The sequence below is a fragment of the Cryptomeria japonica genome, chromosome 1, assembly GCF_030272615.1.
Source record: "Cryptomeria japonica chromosome 1, Sugi_1.0, whole genome shotgun sequence".
NCBI lineage: Eukaryota > Viridiplantae > Streptophyta > Pinopsida > Cupressales > Cupressaceae > Cryptomeria > Cryptomeria japonica.
In genome coordinates, this window is record NC_081405.1 from 658,926,296 (window position 1) to 658,944,133 (window position 17,838).

A 17,838-nucleotide genomic window follows, 5' to 3' on the forward strand; every position below is an offset into this window, starting at 1 on the left:
TGCATTTCATCATGTACATATTTGCATCCATATCATAACCATCACATAGCAACATACATCATGAAACATCTCATCACATAGGTACGCATGCATATAGCTGCCGCAAAGATGAATCATCTCATATATATATCAAAATCATAAGTGTCATGATAAAATGATGTCAAAATACATATGGCTACACTGCCACCCCTCGTGTCGCCCTATCCAGACAAAGAAACCCACTGATCACTCCTGCCAGTACTGATGGTAGTGCTAATCCGGTCTGTGTCATGGTGTCCCATGCCACATGTCCAGCCCTCATCTCTAGTCCTGGATCCTGAAACACTCATCTCAGGGCATCCTTGTCTCCATCTCGATCATAGGGTATCAACTCCCCATCGATCGATATCCTCAGAATCTTATATACATCCTCCAATGTGATTGTCATCTCACCCATCGACAAATGGAAAGTGCAAGTCTCTGAGTGCCATCTCTCAGCTAATGCAGTCAGCAATCCCATATTCGCCAGAAACTCAGGCACATACAGAATATGGCGCAAGCCCATAACCTCAATCACTGCTCTATCTTCAAATGTCAGCTCTGGTCGTAAACTCTGAGACGATGGGAATCTCTCCCGTGACTCCAGCATAGGTAGGTCCTCCTGCAGTCAAACAAATCAACTATGTCAATCATAGTGGCATTCCCTGTTCATCACAAAATGCTGCTTTTTATCCTAGTGCTTATATTTATCATATGGCGCTCTATCTTAGTGACATTGTTCATCACAAAGTGTTGCTATTTATCCTAGTGGTATTCCCTGTTCATCACAAAGTACTACGTGTTTTTGTACTCCCTGTTCATCACAAAGTGCTGCTTACATTTGCACTCACTGTTCATCACAAAGTGCTGCTCATATTAGTACTCCTTATTCATCACAAAGTACTATGTCTTGGTACTCACTGTTCATCACAAAGTGCCTCGATCTATCCTAGTCTTCCCTAGAGGACCTGCTTGAGTGTATCCTCTCAGCAACTTATCCAATCGACAGCGTATGTTCATCACAGAACTGCTGATTCGACCTAGAAGACACAAATGCGCTTTCATTATATAAACACGCTTACATATTGCATAGACATGCCTTGACGTTTTTACCCCGCTTGACATTTTTTCTAGACCTACTTAGAGCACATTTATTGCACTACTTGGCATGCATTTATGACAACAATTAATGCGACAAAGTACAAGGAGGTTTTGTGGTACTCACCAGCTCTCCTGCATCTGTTGGCCTCTGAAATCGGTGAACGCGATCGAATCTATGCATCAATGCCATCGCTGCTGACTGCTGTTGCTCTATTCTCTCTCTGCACTCTGATCTCTTGGATGTGTGGATGACAATGAGGATGTATTTCCCTCATGGTCTATCTTATAGACTTCCCTCGCCCTAGCCCTAACCCTAGTCTCCCGAGTCAGTCTTCGTTATCCCGTGACTCTGTCACTCTATCCAGTCAGTCATTTCTAGCCTTTCTTTCTTATCGAGAGATTGTCTGCGATCTTTTCACATATGTTCATCCAATCTCTCGAAGGGGCATATCATTCTCATCTTGGGGCAACTTTGTATCAGTTCATATTATCTTCTTTGAAACAACGTGACAAGCTGCATTGTCTCAAAGAGGGGCAAAATGTAGACACCTAAAATTGTCATGTCTAATTAAATAAATATTTTATTTATTTAATTACTTTAAACCTAGTTCTTCTATTAATTGAATAAATCTTTATTTATTTAATTAATTCATTTATCCTCTTCTAGCCTTATTTCTCATTTAAATAAATTCATTTATTTATTTAAATTATCCTTTTCTTAAATTAAATAAATATCTTATTTATTTAATTGATCCCACTTCTTCTCTTAATTAAATAAATCTTTATTTATTTAATTAATTCATTAGCCTTTTCTACCCATGACACATGTCATTCATCGCTTAATTCATACACTACCTACCCTTTCATTATTTTATTATTTTCTTTACCTACCCTCTAATCATAGCCGACCATTTATCTTTTACACCTCTCAATCTTATCCTTCCATTTCATATAGTGTCTTCTATATAAGAGGATACTTTCTTCATTATCAACCCTAATCAATCTATGCATCCTAATCAGTTGACCCTTGACTACACTACGCCCTTGCACTTTCATATGCAATCAAGCCTACTTGCAACCACATTTTCGTTCTTTGTTGAGCTCTTGTGCACATATAAAATCTGAGAGCAAATATATCAAGCAAGATCAATGGAGATAGGAAGAATGGAGATTCAAACCCTATCTCATTGGTATGCATTGTCTTAGGTAATCTTCATATGTTATGGTGGATCTTTGTTGTTGTTAGGCTAGAGTTTTGTGGTTGAATTCATTTAGTCTTTCAATATTATTGTATCCATTTTCACCATATATATATGTATATATATATGTACACACACACACACACACACACACACACACACACACACACACACATATATGTATGTATGTATATATATATATGTATATATATATATATATATGTACACACACACACACACACACACACACACACACATATATATGAAGATATATCTACATCTACATCTACATCTACATCTACACACACACATGTATATATGTATGTATATGTATATATATATATATATATATATATATATATATATATATATATATATATATATATATATATATATATATATATATATATATATATATATATATATGTATGTGAAAATATATTTATATATAATTATGTATAATGTTTTTTTGCTCGATATATAATTATGTATAGTTAAATTTGCTATATGAATTAATAAGTATATAAATTAATGTGTATATATATATGTAGATCCATATGTGTATATATATAGATATTTATATTTATGGATATATATCTAAAAACACACACACACACACACACATATATACACACTTATGTGTGTGTGTGTGTAGAAATATATAAAAATGCGCGCACACACACACATATATATATATATATATGAATATGTATGTATGTTGATCTATATAATTTAATATATGGCGAGGAGCAATTTTTTTTTTCAAATATAAATATATGCACAAATGCAAGAAGCATATGAGTATGTTTATTAGATTGACTGGATTTAATGTAGAAGAATGGATGAAATTAGAAGTCCAAAGATGAAAAATGTTATAAAGGTTAAGAATGAATGATGAGGAAATACGAATATACTAAGATCTAAGTATAAAGAATAAGATTTCTACTGAATATGGATTACTAAGATTATAAGGGATTGGAAAGACAATCCTATTTAAGCCTATGCCTGTGAATATATGTATGTGTAAAGTGAGATGTCTAGCTGTAATGTGTCTGCCAGTTTTAAGCTTTGAATAAAGTTTGAGAGTTAATTTATACGACCTCTTAAAGGATAGGGGAGAAAAAAAATGAGAAAATGGAAAATTTAGCAAGTCGGGCTTCTAGCCCATGCCTTGATTCATGAATTCCTTTCCATCTGCTCCTTCATTGGCTAGTTCATCTTCTCTTTTATTACCTTCCCTATAGATATGATTGATGATGACATAATTAAAGTGTGAAAATAAATACCTAGCCCTATTAATTAAATTATTAATTCTTCAATTGAAAGATTTTCCTGATCTGAGAGAGTTTATAATGATCACAGAGTCTCCTTCGATTTCAAGATTTTGAATTTCAAGTTTGTGGCAGAGCAGCAAACCTTCTACTACTGCATTGGCTTCTGCTACATTATTTGTAACTATCCCTATAGGTTTTGCGAGTGCAGCCACCTCTTCCTCGTCCCAAGAGTGGATAACACAACCTACACCTGCTATGCCAAGGTTGTCCCGTGAAGCTCCATTGAAGTTGAGCTTGAACCATACGGGGGGCGGGGGAACCCAGACACACTGCTTCCTGGCAATTGAGTTGTGATTTTCTCCTAAACCAACATACAGGGGAAGAATGATACCTTCCCAGCGTTTCCTTATCGCCTCGTCCCTGAGAGAGAATTTTGAATTCTTCAGGGGGAATTTTCCGATATAGTTGTTAGCGGTTTCTATAATAGATGCTTCAATTTTAATGAGGAGGGCTATCGGGTTGAGGGATTTCTCCTTAAAAATTCTTCTGTTCCTTTCTTTACAAACTTCCCAAAGGAGGATCGAGGGGGAAATAATCCAAATATGCCCATAATGATCAAAATTTTGGGAGACTGGCCAACTCTATAAGAAGGAGGGAAGACCCTGTTGACAGGCCACACTTAAGCTAAGTTTGTTAAAGAGCCAATGCCAACATGTTGTGGTGAATTCACAGGTGAGTAAAAGGTGGTCAACATCTTCCTCCCTTTTGCAGCATAGAGGACACCTAGAGGGGCCACAATAACCCAATTTCCTGAACTGATCCATGGTAAGGACTCTTTTTTGCAGAGAGCCCAAAGAAAGGTCCCAGGTTTTGGAGGACAAGATTTGTGCCAATAGAGGGATAAGGGGAGGTTAGAAGCCATTCTAGTTTCTAACTTGTGTGCAATCCTGTATCCCCATTTTACGATATATTCTCCATTCGGGGAGCCTAGCCAGATTAGGTTGTCTTGTCTTGAATTGAAGGAGAGATTCCTAGACTAGAGAATATAAAGAAGATGAGAACACCCTCTTTGATTAGAAGAAGATTCAACTAAAGGCTTCCAACTCCAACCTAGAGCAGGATCCGAGTTGGGGAAGGTGACATAATCTTTGACGAACTTACCTACAGAGTTTACCAATTCCTGTTTCAAGGAGTCATCGTGAATTAAGCTTCTAATGGGGGGGTATCCCCCCCAGGAGTCCTCCCAAAACATTGCTTTGTCCCCTAACCGAATGTTCCAAGATAATTGATCGGATAGGACTCCTATGCAATTGGAATTAAAGTTCCAAATTCTAGACCCTTTGGGGAATGAGGGGGTCCTGAAGATGTTGGAAGGGGTTGAATTGCTAAAATACTCACCCTTAATATATTTTACCCATTTCAAATGTGGCTCTTTGTAGATTCTCCATATTAATTTAGCTCCAAGTGCCCTATTTTGACTTTCTAAATTTTGGATGCCTAAACCTCCGATCAGTTTAGGAAGACACAGATTATCCCATGCAATTAATGCAAAAATTTTCTTATCTTCCAAACCATGCCATAGGAAGGTCCTCAAGATCCTAGTAAGTTTGTCCCTAATGCTTCCAGAGAGTTGTAAACATGACATGTAGTACTGTGGGATTGCCGAGAGGACAAAGCGAATCAAGATAATTCTTCTTGCTAGCGATAACCATCTACCTTTCCATGACTGCAATCTAGAGTCCAACTTAGATAGCACACCATCCCAGAGTTTGTTTTCTCTAACCCCTCTATCCAATGGGAGTCCTAAATAAATACATGGAAGGGTTCTTGGAAGGAAGTCTAGAATTTTAAGAATCTCCTTTTCTAATTTCTCATTAATGTTAAGGAAAAAGACCTTGGTTTTTTCTTTCTTCACCTCCTGACCAGAGGCATTCGCATACCAATCTAGAATAATTTTGAAGCTTCTGGCCTTAGAAAGGGAACTATTGCCCAGCAAAAGTGTGTCATCCGTGAATTGTTGATGGGTTACTGGATTGACAGAACTAGTCACTCTAATTCCTTCTATGTTGCTAAGCTCTTGAGACTTCTGGATTGTCCTACCTAGGGCTTCTGCCATAATAATATAGAGGAAGGGGGATATAGGGTCCCCTTGCCTCAACCCTTGGGATCTAGTGAAGAAGCCATGGGGGAGCCGTTAATCAGTATTGAGAAATGCGGAGATGAGATGCACTCAAATATTAAGTTGACCCAGCTTTTGTTCAAGCCAAAGGCTTCCATGCATTTACATAAAAACCCCCAGTCCACTTTATCATAAGCTTTCTTGATATCTAACTTGATGAGCATAGAGGGATTGGAGTTGATTTGAGAGGAATGGATTGCCTCATGAGAAAGGATAACCCCATCCAGAATAGATCTGCCCGGAATAAAACTAGATTGTTCTTCCGAGATGATGATTGAGAGGAGGATTTTTAATCTATTATCTAGTGTTTTTGTAAGGATTTTATAAAGTGTATTGCAGAGGGTGATGGGTCTAAATTCTTCGAGGCTGGCTGCTGAAGCTTTTTTTGGAATGAGAGCAATGAAGGTATTATTGATCTCTCGTAGGATTCTGCTAGACTTCCTAGCACCTTCAAGAGTGTCCACTAATTCCAAACCCAGAAAATGCCAACATGAATGAAAAAAGGCAACCGGAAAGCCATCTGGTCTGGGTGCTTTTTTCGAGTGCAGTTCTTTAACTTCTTTCTCTATTTCATTTGTTGTGAAACTCTTATTTAAAGCCATATTATGCTCGTGAGTGACTAATTTAGGAGATAAATGATTGAATGAGAGATAAATGAAGTCTCTCATTCAATCATTTATCATATCGATAACTATGATAAAACCATCAAGCAATTAATTCATCCTTGATAGCCATTCTATATTTGCATATGGACAAACTATTGATTAATCATACTATGTATCTTCCTCATGTTCATCTATCTAATGAATCTTGTATTTAGATGAATATCGATTAAACATAATTAATGATGACACCGATTAATATATTATCGAATTGCATATTATATTAGATCGGGTTGCATATTATATCGGGGTGCATGTAATATATATCGGAATGCATATCAAGTGGTATTATGTTAGTCATCGATAGTTATCAGTGTGTTAGTCTACACTGATAGTTATCGGTTGTCAAGGCTAACACACCGATAACTATCAGCTGTTAGCATTGACGGTCACCGATATACTATCGGGTGTTAGCACTTGGTAAACACCAATAATCTTCGGTGATACTCCACACCGATTGGCATTTACATAACATGTTGTTTGTTAGTATAAACAAAAAGGCACAATCAAGTAATGTCTTGATCGGTCATGACCGATCAAGGCATTGCTTGACCGTGCCTCATTTGTCATATACTTATAGTAAGTGGCATTCTTGAGATAGGACATAAATTATTAAATGTTCCTCTCATCTACCACAAGCAAGAAGATAGTTAGATATATATACAATAAGAAAGTAATAATACCAAATTAGATAATAGAATATAACTTGCATATTGAATGGAAATTGAACATCATTTACAAAGACTCCATTGTCTGTATGAATATCCATAACATTGTTTAGGAAGGTCCAATTTCTAAAATCTACTAAAGACTGAGGTTCTTTAGAGCAGCCTCCTGATTTCTTAGCGAGATTGTGGATGGCATTAAAATCTCCGCCTATGATACAATTCCTATCTTTGTATTTATTCATGAAAGAGGAGAGTTCCTCCCAAACTATTCATTTTAAGTCATTTGGGGTGGGCCCATAAACATTAATCAAATTAAAACTTAGGTTATTGCTAATACATTTTACTTCTGACCCCATCTAGAATCTATTAGTCTCTATAGTTTCTAATGAAATATGTCTGGGATCCCATATAATACCTAGGCCTCCAGAGGCCCCTACCGTAGGGACTCCTGTCCAATTGAATGTTCCTAAACGTCTTCCAAAATTATCTCCTCCATCACTATCTAACTTTGTTTCCTGAATGATAGTTATTTCAGCTCTTACCTTAAAAATGCAGCGCTTGAGGGTGCGCTTCTTGTTAGGGGCGTTAATGCCCCTAACATTCCAAGTTAATAACTTCATGGCGATGTAGGATGGAACTTCCCCCTCCCTACATTAAAAAAGTCTGTTAACTTAGATTGGTCCAGAGTCTTTCCGTCTAGGAGTCTTAGCTCCAAGTTTGATCTTTTGCCTCTTCTCTTCTAAGAAGATCCATAGTCTGGTTTGACCCTGCCTACCATATTAAGAGCTAGACCTAACGGACCTACTTCCAAAGGGTTTTCCATACAAAGATCAGGGGAGACTTTTCCAGGGTTCTCAATTTTAGAGAAAGGCCGAGGAGATGGGGGGAGGCAAAGAGGTGTTGATTAACGAATCCATTTGAGTCTCTCTAAGATTGAAATCCTTTGGGCCTCCTAAATCTGAGAGGTGATCTATGTCTCTGAGATCATCCTCGTCTTCCAGGCTACGTTCCACAATCTCTATTTGTTCATCTATATCCACCTTAAAGGTATTGGTGAATTCAAGAAGGTTGCTAAGGGCTTCTCTATTCAGGGAGATAGATTGTTTGTCCAAATTGCTATTTACCTGGACTATGTTGGGGTGATGTTGCTTGCCAGGAGATGGATGGCTCAAATTCTGATTGTCTAGAGGGGAACGAGATGGGTCTAAAGGAGGATTCCATAGAAGGGGAGTATGGTCTCCTTTGCTAATTGAGGAAGATTGCAGGGATTATCCTTCCTTGGATGCCAATAATGAGGGGTGAGAGGGTGGTGCAGAGGTGGGCGACTCAACCCTGGTTTTATTGTGAGGAGCTGGGCCGACTGAGGGCATAGTTGGGGGGGGATTGGTGTGAGGCTTTGGGGTTGTGATTTTCTGTCTGATGTGAGAGTTTTGGTTATTGTCAACGAGACTATGATTGATTACTGTCTCTTTAATAGTGTTTCTCTTAAAACAAATAATCATTTTAGAAGCATCAATAATACCATCATAGATTGAAGGAATGATCTCCCATCTCCCTACTGAGGAGAATAATTCAAAAGGCCTCAAATTAGGGTTATTAGTTTTGAGGTCGATAAGTAGCTTTATGTCTCTTTCAAATTTTTTATCCCGAATACCTGCAATGGCCAGGCATTTCCCTAGCCCTACCGCCAGAGATTCTATAATTTATGAGGCATGAAATTCAACAGGAAGAGGGCCAATATTGACCCAATGTAGATTGCTATTGAATACAAAGATTTTAGGGTTAAAGTTGGGAATCCAATCAATGCAGTGAAAAATGAAGCCATTAAGCAATTTCTCCTTGCTTCTGAGCAGGTCCTGCTTAACACGAGTTAATGCATGTAATTAGTATGCACCGAGAGCCCAGATTGAAGGTGCTTACCAGGTTATGAAACTTAGTCTCCCACCAACCTTTGACATCTTTGAAAGAGTGATGGAGCCCTCGCCACTTAGCAATGAAGCTGTTGTTTTGATGAAAATTGGTATTCTGTTGGAGAATCTCCGAGTCCAGTTTAATCACAGGTTTATGTCCTTTAGGGTTCAAATGAGACGATCGCGGCCAAGCTTCTTGCTTCGTAGAGAGAGAGAGGGAGTTACTCTCATGTATTTGTTTGTCGTTGAATGCCAGGAAAATCCTAGTGATGTAGGGTTCGCCTTGAGCCAACGGTGATTTAACACCTTCCTAAATTCTTTGGCTTGACCCACTGATCTGATAAAATGGCGTTCGGGAGGAGGGAAGGAGGGGGGAAAACAGGCGTATTTAGTGCCTTCGAGTAGTGGCATGGAAGAAGATGCAGAGTGGGTCGTCACCCCAAGGGGAATCGAATTAGGGCCAGTAAGGATATGATGGCCAAGCCTTCGGCGTTTGGACTTCCTGTTTTCCACCACCTGCCAAACCCCTTCCTCATCGCTCTTGGTTGGCTTACACTTGGAGGGGGAAAAGATAGTAAGCCACATGGTGGATGAAATAAAAACATTCGCTACTAGCCGAAAAATTACAGACAAGATTTTGACATTTATTATAAAAGAATTTATATAAAATTATTCATAAATTATTATTATTTTGACAATTAATATTTTTCTTAAAACATAAAATGAAGGCCATTGAAATGACCAAATTGTCATAAAAAATCCATATGACAGTTAGGGGTGGCCGTCAAATTCCAAGCATGTTACCAACTACTATACTGAGAGGTGTTGTTACTGTATTTTGCAAAAAGCAATGTGTTATTTATCAATTTTAAATTTGAGTTCATTGTATTATTCAATTAATAGGAATTGCTTTAAAAATGATTTTTTAATTGATTTTGTTGAGCTATTTTAGAAAAAACATATCTTTTTAATTCAATTTTAAATTTTTATGTTTGATGACTATTTTTAATAAATTTCTTTAAAGAAAATAATTTTTCATTGAGTACACATTAGTTAGTTATTCATTATAGTATTCAATTTAAAGAGATTCCCTTAAAAAAATGATTTTATGAACTTTAAAATTATACTATCTAATTTAATTGGGACATGCATAGATTTATCTATAATTTGAGATATTTTGAAAAAAACATATCTTTAATTTAAGTTTAAATTTTATGTTTGTTGGTTGTCTTTAATAACTTTCTATAAAAAAAATCATTTTTTCTTTAAAAGAAAATAAAAAATCATTGAATACATATTAGTTAGTTATTAGTTCTTGTAGGCAATACTATTGCATTCACTGAAGCCAATCAATCAATTAGTTTGCACCAATCAAAAGTGATTATTATTTTTGCTTTCAAAATAAACTTGGTTTTTGTAAAGTTGAGATTTATATTTTTAAATATAAGTTATTGTAAAAATTATTTATCTACACTATGATTGGTTTAAAAAAATTGGTGTTATAGGAGCAAATTTTTAGGAAAGATAGATTTTTTTTGTTTTTTTTTGGATTTCTTTGGAATTTAAAAAAAGAAATATCTATTTTAGATAGCTTTTTTCATTATTTATTATTTATGATATTGTAAATAAAATATTTTTTCTAAATAGATATATAAATTTTAATAATTCTTTTTTTATGTCAAAATATAGATAATAAACCAATTATAGGGATTTGATTCAGTTTAGATTAAATTGAATTAAATGAAAAATTAAATAGAAATATTTTTATTAAAAAAAAACTTAATTATTATATGTATTTTTCATAATTTTATTTCATATATCTTTTTGAAATCATTCTATTAGTAATACATTTTGAAAATCATAAATTTTTTAATCATTTTTTTATCGATAATTATATGTATTTTATTGATATTCAAAACAAAGTACATAAGTTGTAGTATCATTTATCCCACACCACAAAGAAACGTTGCCAAAATCTGCTCCAAAACAATGTCCATAGTTTGACAAAACATCAACGAAAACCCTACTTCCACCTACCAGTATTCTGTCTTATACACCCATTTATACAATTTAGCAATTTAAAACATATAACGGTCGATCAAGTAACTACATAAACAAGCTTGAAACAAAAAACAATGTTTTTCTTTTCATTTATTCCTCATTGCTTTCAAAGGCCCATTAACACACTATTCTTTCATCTCGAATCTTGCTTCTAGTTCTTTCTTTGACCCCGCCTTCCTCTTTCATTTGGCTTGCTCTCGTTCCTTCACCCACAAGTAATGAATCAAATAATCTCAATCGATATATGCTTTTGTCATGCACTCAACCTTGTTCGTCCCCTATGCCTAGAGAATAAATGACATCAATTGTTGAGGATTCTCCTCATCTGTGCCCTTGGCCACCTTTGCAGGCATAAACCCTACCCCCAAAATTGCCCTTTCCAACATCGAATGCAGACCATATAGCCAATCATTTTACACACAACCAAGCTTCAACACCCATTAGTGTTAGGGTTCTAGGATAAATCTTAAGGTCAAGATCAAGGTTATGGTTGGTATTAGGGTTTAATTAGGGTGAAGGGTCATAATTCTAGGGGATATAGCTTAGGTCAGGGTCAAGTTTAGGTATGGGGTTAGTGTGATGGTTAATTTAGAGTTAAGGTTCATTTAAGGTTAGGGTTAGCATTACATTTGTTAAATTTGCTACCCACAAAATTTAATTAATGCCTTGCATCATTAAGTTAGGGTTAGAGTTAGTGTTAAAATTATAGAATAAAGTTTGGGATCAAGGTTATAATTAAAATTAATGTTAAACAAGAGTTTAGGTTTAATAGGTTTAATTAAGATTAGAATTAGCATAAGGGTTGCCATTACAATTAGGGTTAGTGTTAGGGTTAAGATTAGGTTAGGGATAGGGTTAAATAGGATTAGGTATCAAATTTTAGGATTATAGAAGAAAGCTTTGAGTTAGTGTTAGAAATAGGGTTAAATTATGATTAGGGTTAGGCTTACATAATGAATAATGTTTCAATAGAATTATGGTTAATATTAAATTAAGTTTTATGATTATCAGTTAGGATTAGGGTTAATGTTACATTAAGGTTTAATTAGGGAAAAATATTTTAGTTATGATTGGAGTTGAATTATTGTTATGGTTAGGGTTTAATTAGGGTTATAACTAAAACTAGGGTTAGGGTTAAAAAGGGATTAGGATTAATGTTAGACTAGGGTTTTAAAAAGGTTCGCATTAGGGTTCAGTTAGGGTTAGATTCAATGTTAGAAAACGGTTAAAGTTAGGGTTAGAATTAGAATTAGAATTAGAATTAGAATTAGAATTAGAATTAGAATTAGAATCTAGGATTAGGATGAGGTTTTAATAAGGGTTGGGGCTAAGATTAAGGTTAGTGTTCACTTTGAGTTGTGGGTTAATAAGTGTTAAAGTTAAGATTCATTTAAATTAGGATTGGAATATAATTAAGGTTATCAATAGAGTTTAATAATGGTTAGGGTTTAATTAATGTTAGAGTTAGGGACATAATTCAATTAAGTTAGGATTTAATTAGGGTTAGCGTTCAAATAGAGTTAATGTTATAGTTCAATTAGGATTAAGGTTGGAATTAGAATTACATATAAGAGTTTTAATTAGGGTTAGAATTCAATTAGAGTTTCAAGAGAAATCTTCAAGTTAGGGTTAGGGTTAAAATAAGGTTACGGTTAGGGTTTGATTATGATTATGGTCTAAATATTATTAGGGTTAATATTAGATTAGTAAGGTTAGGGTTAGGGATAGTTTAGATTAGGGTCAATAATAATTAGGGCTAGGGTTCAGTTAGGGTTAGGGTAAAATTATGGTTATAAGAAAAATATTTGAGTTAGTTTTACATTACGGTTAGGGTTAATGTTAGAGTAGGGGTTAAACATGGTAAGCATTAGGGGTCAATTAACGTTAGATTTAATGTTAGATTATGGTTAAGGTTAGGTTTAGAATAATTAGAACTAAAGATAGGATTAGGCTTAGGGATTAATTAGCATTAGGATATATGTTAGATTAGGGTTTAAATAGGGTTAGTATCTAGATTCAATTGGGGTTAGATTTAATATTAGATAAGGGTTAAGGTTAGGGTTAGAATTATAATTAAAGATATGATTAGAGTTAGGTTTAAATTAAGGATTAAATTTACAAAATTATTTTTTAGAGAAAATAAATATCACATATATTAAATCTAATATTTATATATAATTATATCATTATAAATAAAATATTATTTATATTTATATTTTGAATTTTTCTCTTAGCGTACTTAGATTTTTAAAAATATAGGTATGCTAGTTATTAGTTTCTTCTCTTGATAAGAATATATTTTAAATGTTATCTTATTTTAATAGATTCTATCTTGTTTCTCAATTTATTCTAATTTTTCTTCTTTAAAAGATTAATTTTCATTAGGTTAAAATTTAATTTTTATTATTTAGGTTTGAAATTACAAATAACAAGTAAAAGATATTAGATTAATTTGATTTATACTTTTTTGTTTTCTTAAAATTTTATATATTATAGATTAATTATATATATTAATTATTTATTTTAATTTATATAATAAAATAAATTTCAACTTAAAACCTAAATTAAAAGTTTTAAGTCAGAGAGAAAGAGAGAGGGAGAGAGTGAGAAACTAACTTTTGATTACTTGTTTCATGCCAATAATTTAAGGATAACAGGTGTCCTTGGTGAGTTATGCTTAGGGTAGCATGTCATTTGATTACCTCTCTCTCTCTCTCTCTCTCTCTCTCTCTCTCTCTCTCTCTCTCTCTCTCCACACACACACACACATATGTCACACACATTCCCTATTTCTCCTTCCCTATCTCTCTCTATATTTCTCACTCACATAGACACACACTCCCTATTGATCCCTTCATATCTCTATCTCTCTCTTATACACTCCTCTCCATTCATCTCTCCTACTCTCTCTATATCCCTCTCTACCTCTATATCACTTCCTATATCTTTATCTTTCTAACATTCTATTCCCCCCTTCTCTCATAGTTTCCCTCTTTAATCTGTCTCTATTTCTCCCTCTCATTCTCTCTTCATCCTTCCATTTCTCCCTCTCTCTCACCCCCTTTAGATTTTGCAAGTTATATCAATTATATCTCTCCTCTCTATCCCTACACATCCCTCTCTCCCTCTCCCCCTCTCTCCCCATAACTCCCTCTTTTTATATCTTTCTACTTCTCCTCTCTCTCTAACACATAGACACACTATATGTTTCTCTCTCCCTATCTTTATCTCTGTATCATCCCTCCTTTATATATCTCCATCTCTCTAAACCTTTACTTGTCTTTTTCATCATCTTCCTCTCTCTCTCTTTCCCCATCCATCTCTATCTCCATATATCTCTCCCCCTCTCTATCTATATATCATTATCTCCACCTCTGTATTTGCCTCTTATTCACTCCATCTCTCTTATATATATATATATATATATATATATATATATCAATTTCCCTCTTCATCAATCTATATCCATATCTTTCTCTACCTCTATATCCGTATCTCTCCATCTCTCTCTCTATCTCTATCTTTTTTTCTCTTTCCATATCCCTCTCCATCTCTCTCTGGTCCCTTCCTCTCTCTATCTCCCCATCTCTCCCTCCCTCATTCTCTCCTATTCCCCCTTCTATCTCCTTCTCTCCCTTTCTCTTCTTTTATATCTCTATATCTCTTGATTTCCCTTACAATACATGTCTATCTCTCTCATCTCCTCCTAATTCTCTCACCTAGTCTCTATATCTAATTGTCTACCCAGTTCTCTATGTTTTTCCATCTCTTTATCTCTCTCCCTCTCCGTCTTCCTCTCTCTCTATATCTCTTGATAAATATATATATTTATCACTCTGTTGCCATCTATATATCTCTCTCTATCTCTCCCTCTCTATCCTCCTATCTTTCTATGTTTATCCCTCTATCTATTTTTTCCCTCTTCCTCTCTCTCTATCTTTCTCTCTCCCCTTTATCTCAAGACATGTCTCCCTGTATTCATCCATCTATATCCTTATCTCTCTCTCCTTCTCCATCTTTTTAGACCTCTATATTTATATCTATTTTCATCTCTATATCTATTGAGCTCCATATTTCTTCTTCCATCTATCCCTTTATCTCTATCTAGTTATCTCTCTTTCTCTCTCTGCCACTGTATCTCTCCCTCTCTTTATATATCACTTCCTATATCTATATCTATCTTTCTATCTCTCCCTCTCTCTCCCTCTATTTATATTTCTCTTCCATCTCTATCTATTCCTCTCTCCTCTTTCTCCATTTCTATTTCCAATTCTATCTATATTTCTATCTTCTTCTCTATATCTATCTCTTTACTCATCTCTGTCCCACTCTTCCCCCATCTATTTCTCCCTCTTTCTAGATTTATCTCTACTGCTCTCTCCCTCTCACCCTATTGCAAACATAACACGAGACTATTGGTAATGAAACTTGATTATCTTCTTGATCCAAATGTTTCATTTCAGTTATGATTGGATCCTCTGCATGGATGTATAGTTGACTAGAAGCTATCACTTCTCCAATGAGACCTTTGTTGCACAAGCAAAATCATGGCCTACTAATTGACCTTATGTACAACACATATTTATGAAAAGAATAGACCAATTTTTTCCGTAATTGACCTTCCACACCTCTTTGACATGCCCATACAAACCAAAATGCAATTGCTAGTTAAGATTATATACCAATTTAAATGAAACATTATTAAAAAAATGCTAAAACTATCAAAACAAATCATTAGCCTTATATAACTTTATTGCTTTTCTTTTTCTAAATGAGAAAAGAGTCTATTTTAATCCTTATTTTGATACCATAAATGCCCCCACCTTTACAAAATTTCAAAGTGATCTCTATCATTAACATCAAACACATCATCTAACATTGATAGAAACACATCTAATCTATCTACCAATCAATTGATGGCCAGTATATATTAATTTAGATAATTAAAATCATCAAAACAAATCTGATTGGCATTGCCTTTCTTTTTCCAGATAAAGAAAGAGTTATATCCATTATCTAACATTGATAGAAATACATCTAATCTATCTACCATTCAATTAATGGCTGATATATATTAATTCAGATAATTAAAATCATCAAAACAAATCTGATTGACATTACCTTTCTTTTTCCAAATAAAGAAAGAATTATATACATTATCTAACATTGATAGAAACACATCTAATCTATCTACCATTCAATTGATGGCTGATATATATTAATTTAAATAATTAAAATCATCAAAACTAACATTGCCTTTTTTTTTCACATAAAGAAAAAGTTATATATAAATTTAGATAAATAAAACTATCAAAACAAATCTTACTGATGTTGCCTTTCTTTTTCCAAGATAAAGAAAGAGTTTGTTTTTATACATATCAAAAACAAATCTGACTGGTATTGCCTTTCTTTACAGAGTCCTAAACACATTAAACATGTTATCTAACCTTCCTCGTAAACACACCTATCTATCTACCATTCGTCGATAATAACCTCTAACAAGATCTAACATTCGTCAGATAATGCCAAAGCATCTGAATATCAAATATCATAGGTGCATTGAACATATTTATTTCTCCTTGACCATCTGAAAATCAAATATCATAAATTAAGGCTAAGATGAGTGCGTGAGAATATTATTTGTCAACAATGCAAGAAGAGGATCACGATTCCAATAGATAATAACGAGGAATAAAATTAATGGTAACACCCACAGTAATTTTGCATGAGAAAAATGATTCTCCACAGCCCAGAAAAACATAAATTAATGGTAACACCCAGTCCCACAGTCAAATAAATTAATGATACCTGCTTAAAATTCCAAAAAAAGTAGATGGTTTGTCTGCAATGGTTTGTCTTAATGGAATCCACAGTGAATTATTTCAAGTATATGAACGCCAACTTCTGTGATGTTAAACTTGCAAAGGCATCTTCTGCAAGAATGTCTTCTAACAAATGCACTCGAGAAGCATTTTTATGCATTGTTGTTTACTTTTTGTTAGTGGGTTCACTTCAGGTGGCTGAACAAGCACCAGAAGATGCATGGGTTGAGTCTTTCCCTGGCTACATTGGAAGCCAGCCTTACAGCATATATACCGGGTGTGTATCCATCCTTATACTGTTCTAAGTATATATTCAATGTATATATGAATATATCAACATAGTCATATGAATAGTTCAAGTCTGTAACTAGTCAGTTCATATATGGATAGTTCAGAGAAGTTATATGTTACAATTATGTACGTAATTGAGAGTGTATATATATATATATGGGACAGTTTCAGGTAAATATTAAAAGGATATATTTTCTGTTCAAAGCATATATAGGCAGTTCCAAGTACATGTCGATAGTTCCGAGAGTATTTTCAAGGCATATATGGACGATCCTCTACATATTATTGGACAGTGTATATTTTCATCGTGTATATGAAAAATTCAGGGAATATATTGAATCTTTATATATATGTGTGTATATAGGTAGCCCAAGTATACGTGGATAGTTCAGAGAGTAGTTTCAATGCATGTATATGGATATGGATATGAATTCAGTTCAAAGTGTATATAGGTAGCCCCAAGTATACGTGGATAGTTCAGAGAGTATTTTTCAATGCATGTATGGATTATCCTATCTAAATTCAATGTATATGGACAGTTCAAATTATATATATACATATAAAAGAATTCAAGTATGCGTGAATTATCCAGAGAGTACTTTCAATGCATATGTGGATAATCTTGTGGAAATTCAACATATATGGTTTATTCA

At 34.3% G+C, this 17,838-nt stretch overlaps 1 protein-coding gene across 2 annotated transcripts in view; it reads left to right on the top strand.

The window, feature by feature from the left end:
* Positions 1–16,762: 16,762 nt before the first annotated feature.
* The window catches only part of LOC131050421 (serine carboxypeptidase 1-like), a 36,518-nt gene continuing 35,442 nt past the window's right edge, over positions 16,763–17,838 (top strand). The window contains exon 1 of one of the 2 annotated variants that reach the window (XM_057984594.2): positions 16,763–17,171. In XM_057984594.2, coding sequence (XP_057840577.2) covers positions 16,906–17,171 — 266 coding nt within the window. In that variant the 5' untranslated portion in view covers positions 16,763–16,905. The remainder of the gene's footprint in view (positions 17,172–17,838) is intronic. The other variant, XM_057984595.2, reaches the window with a different exon arrangement.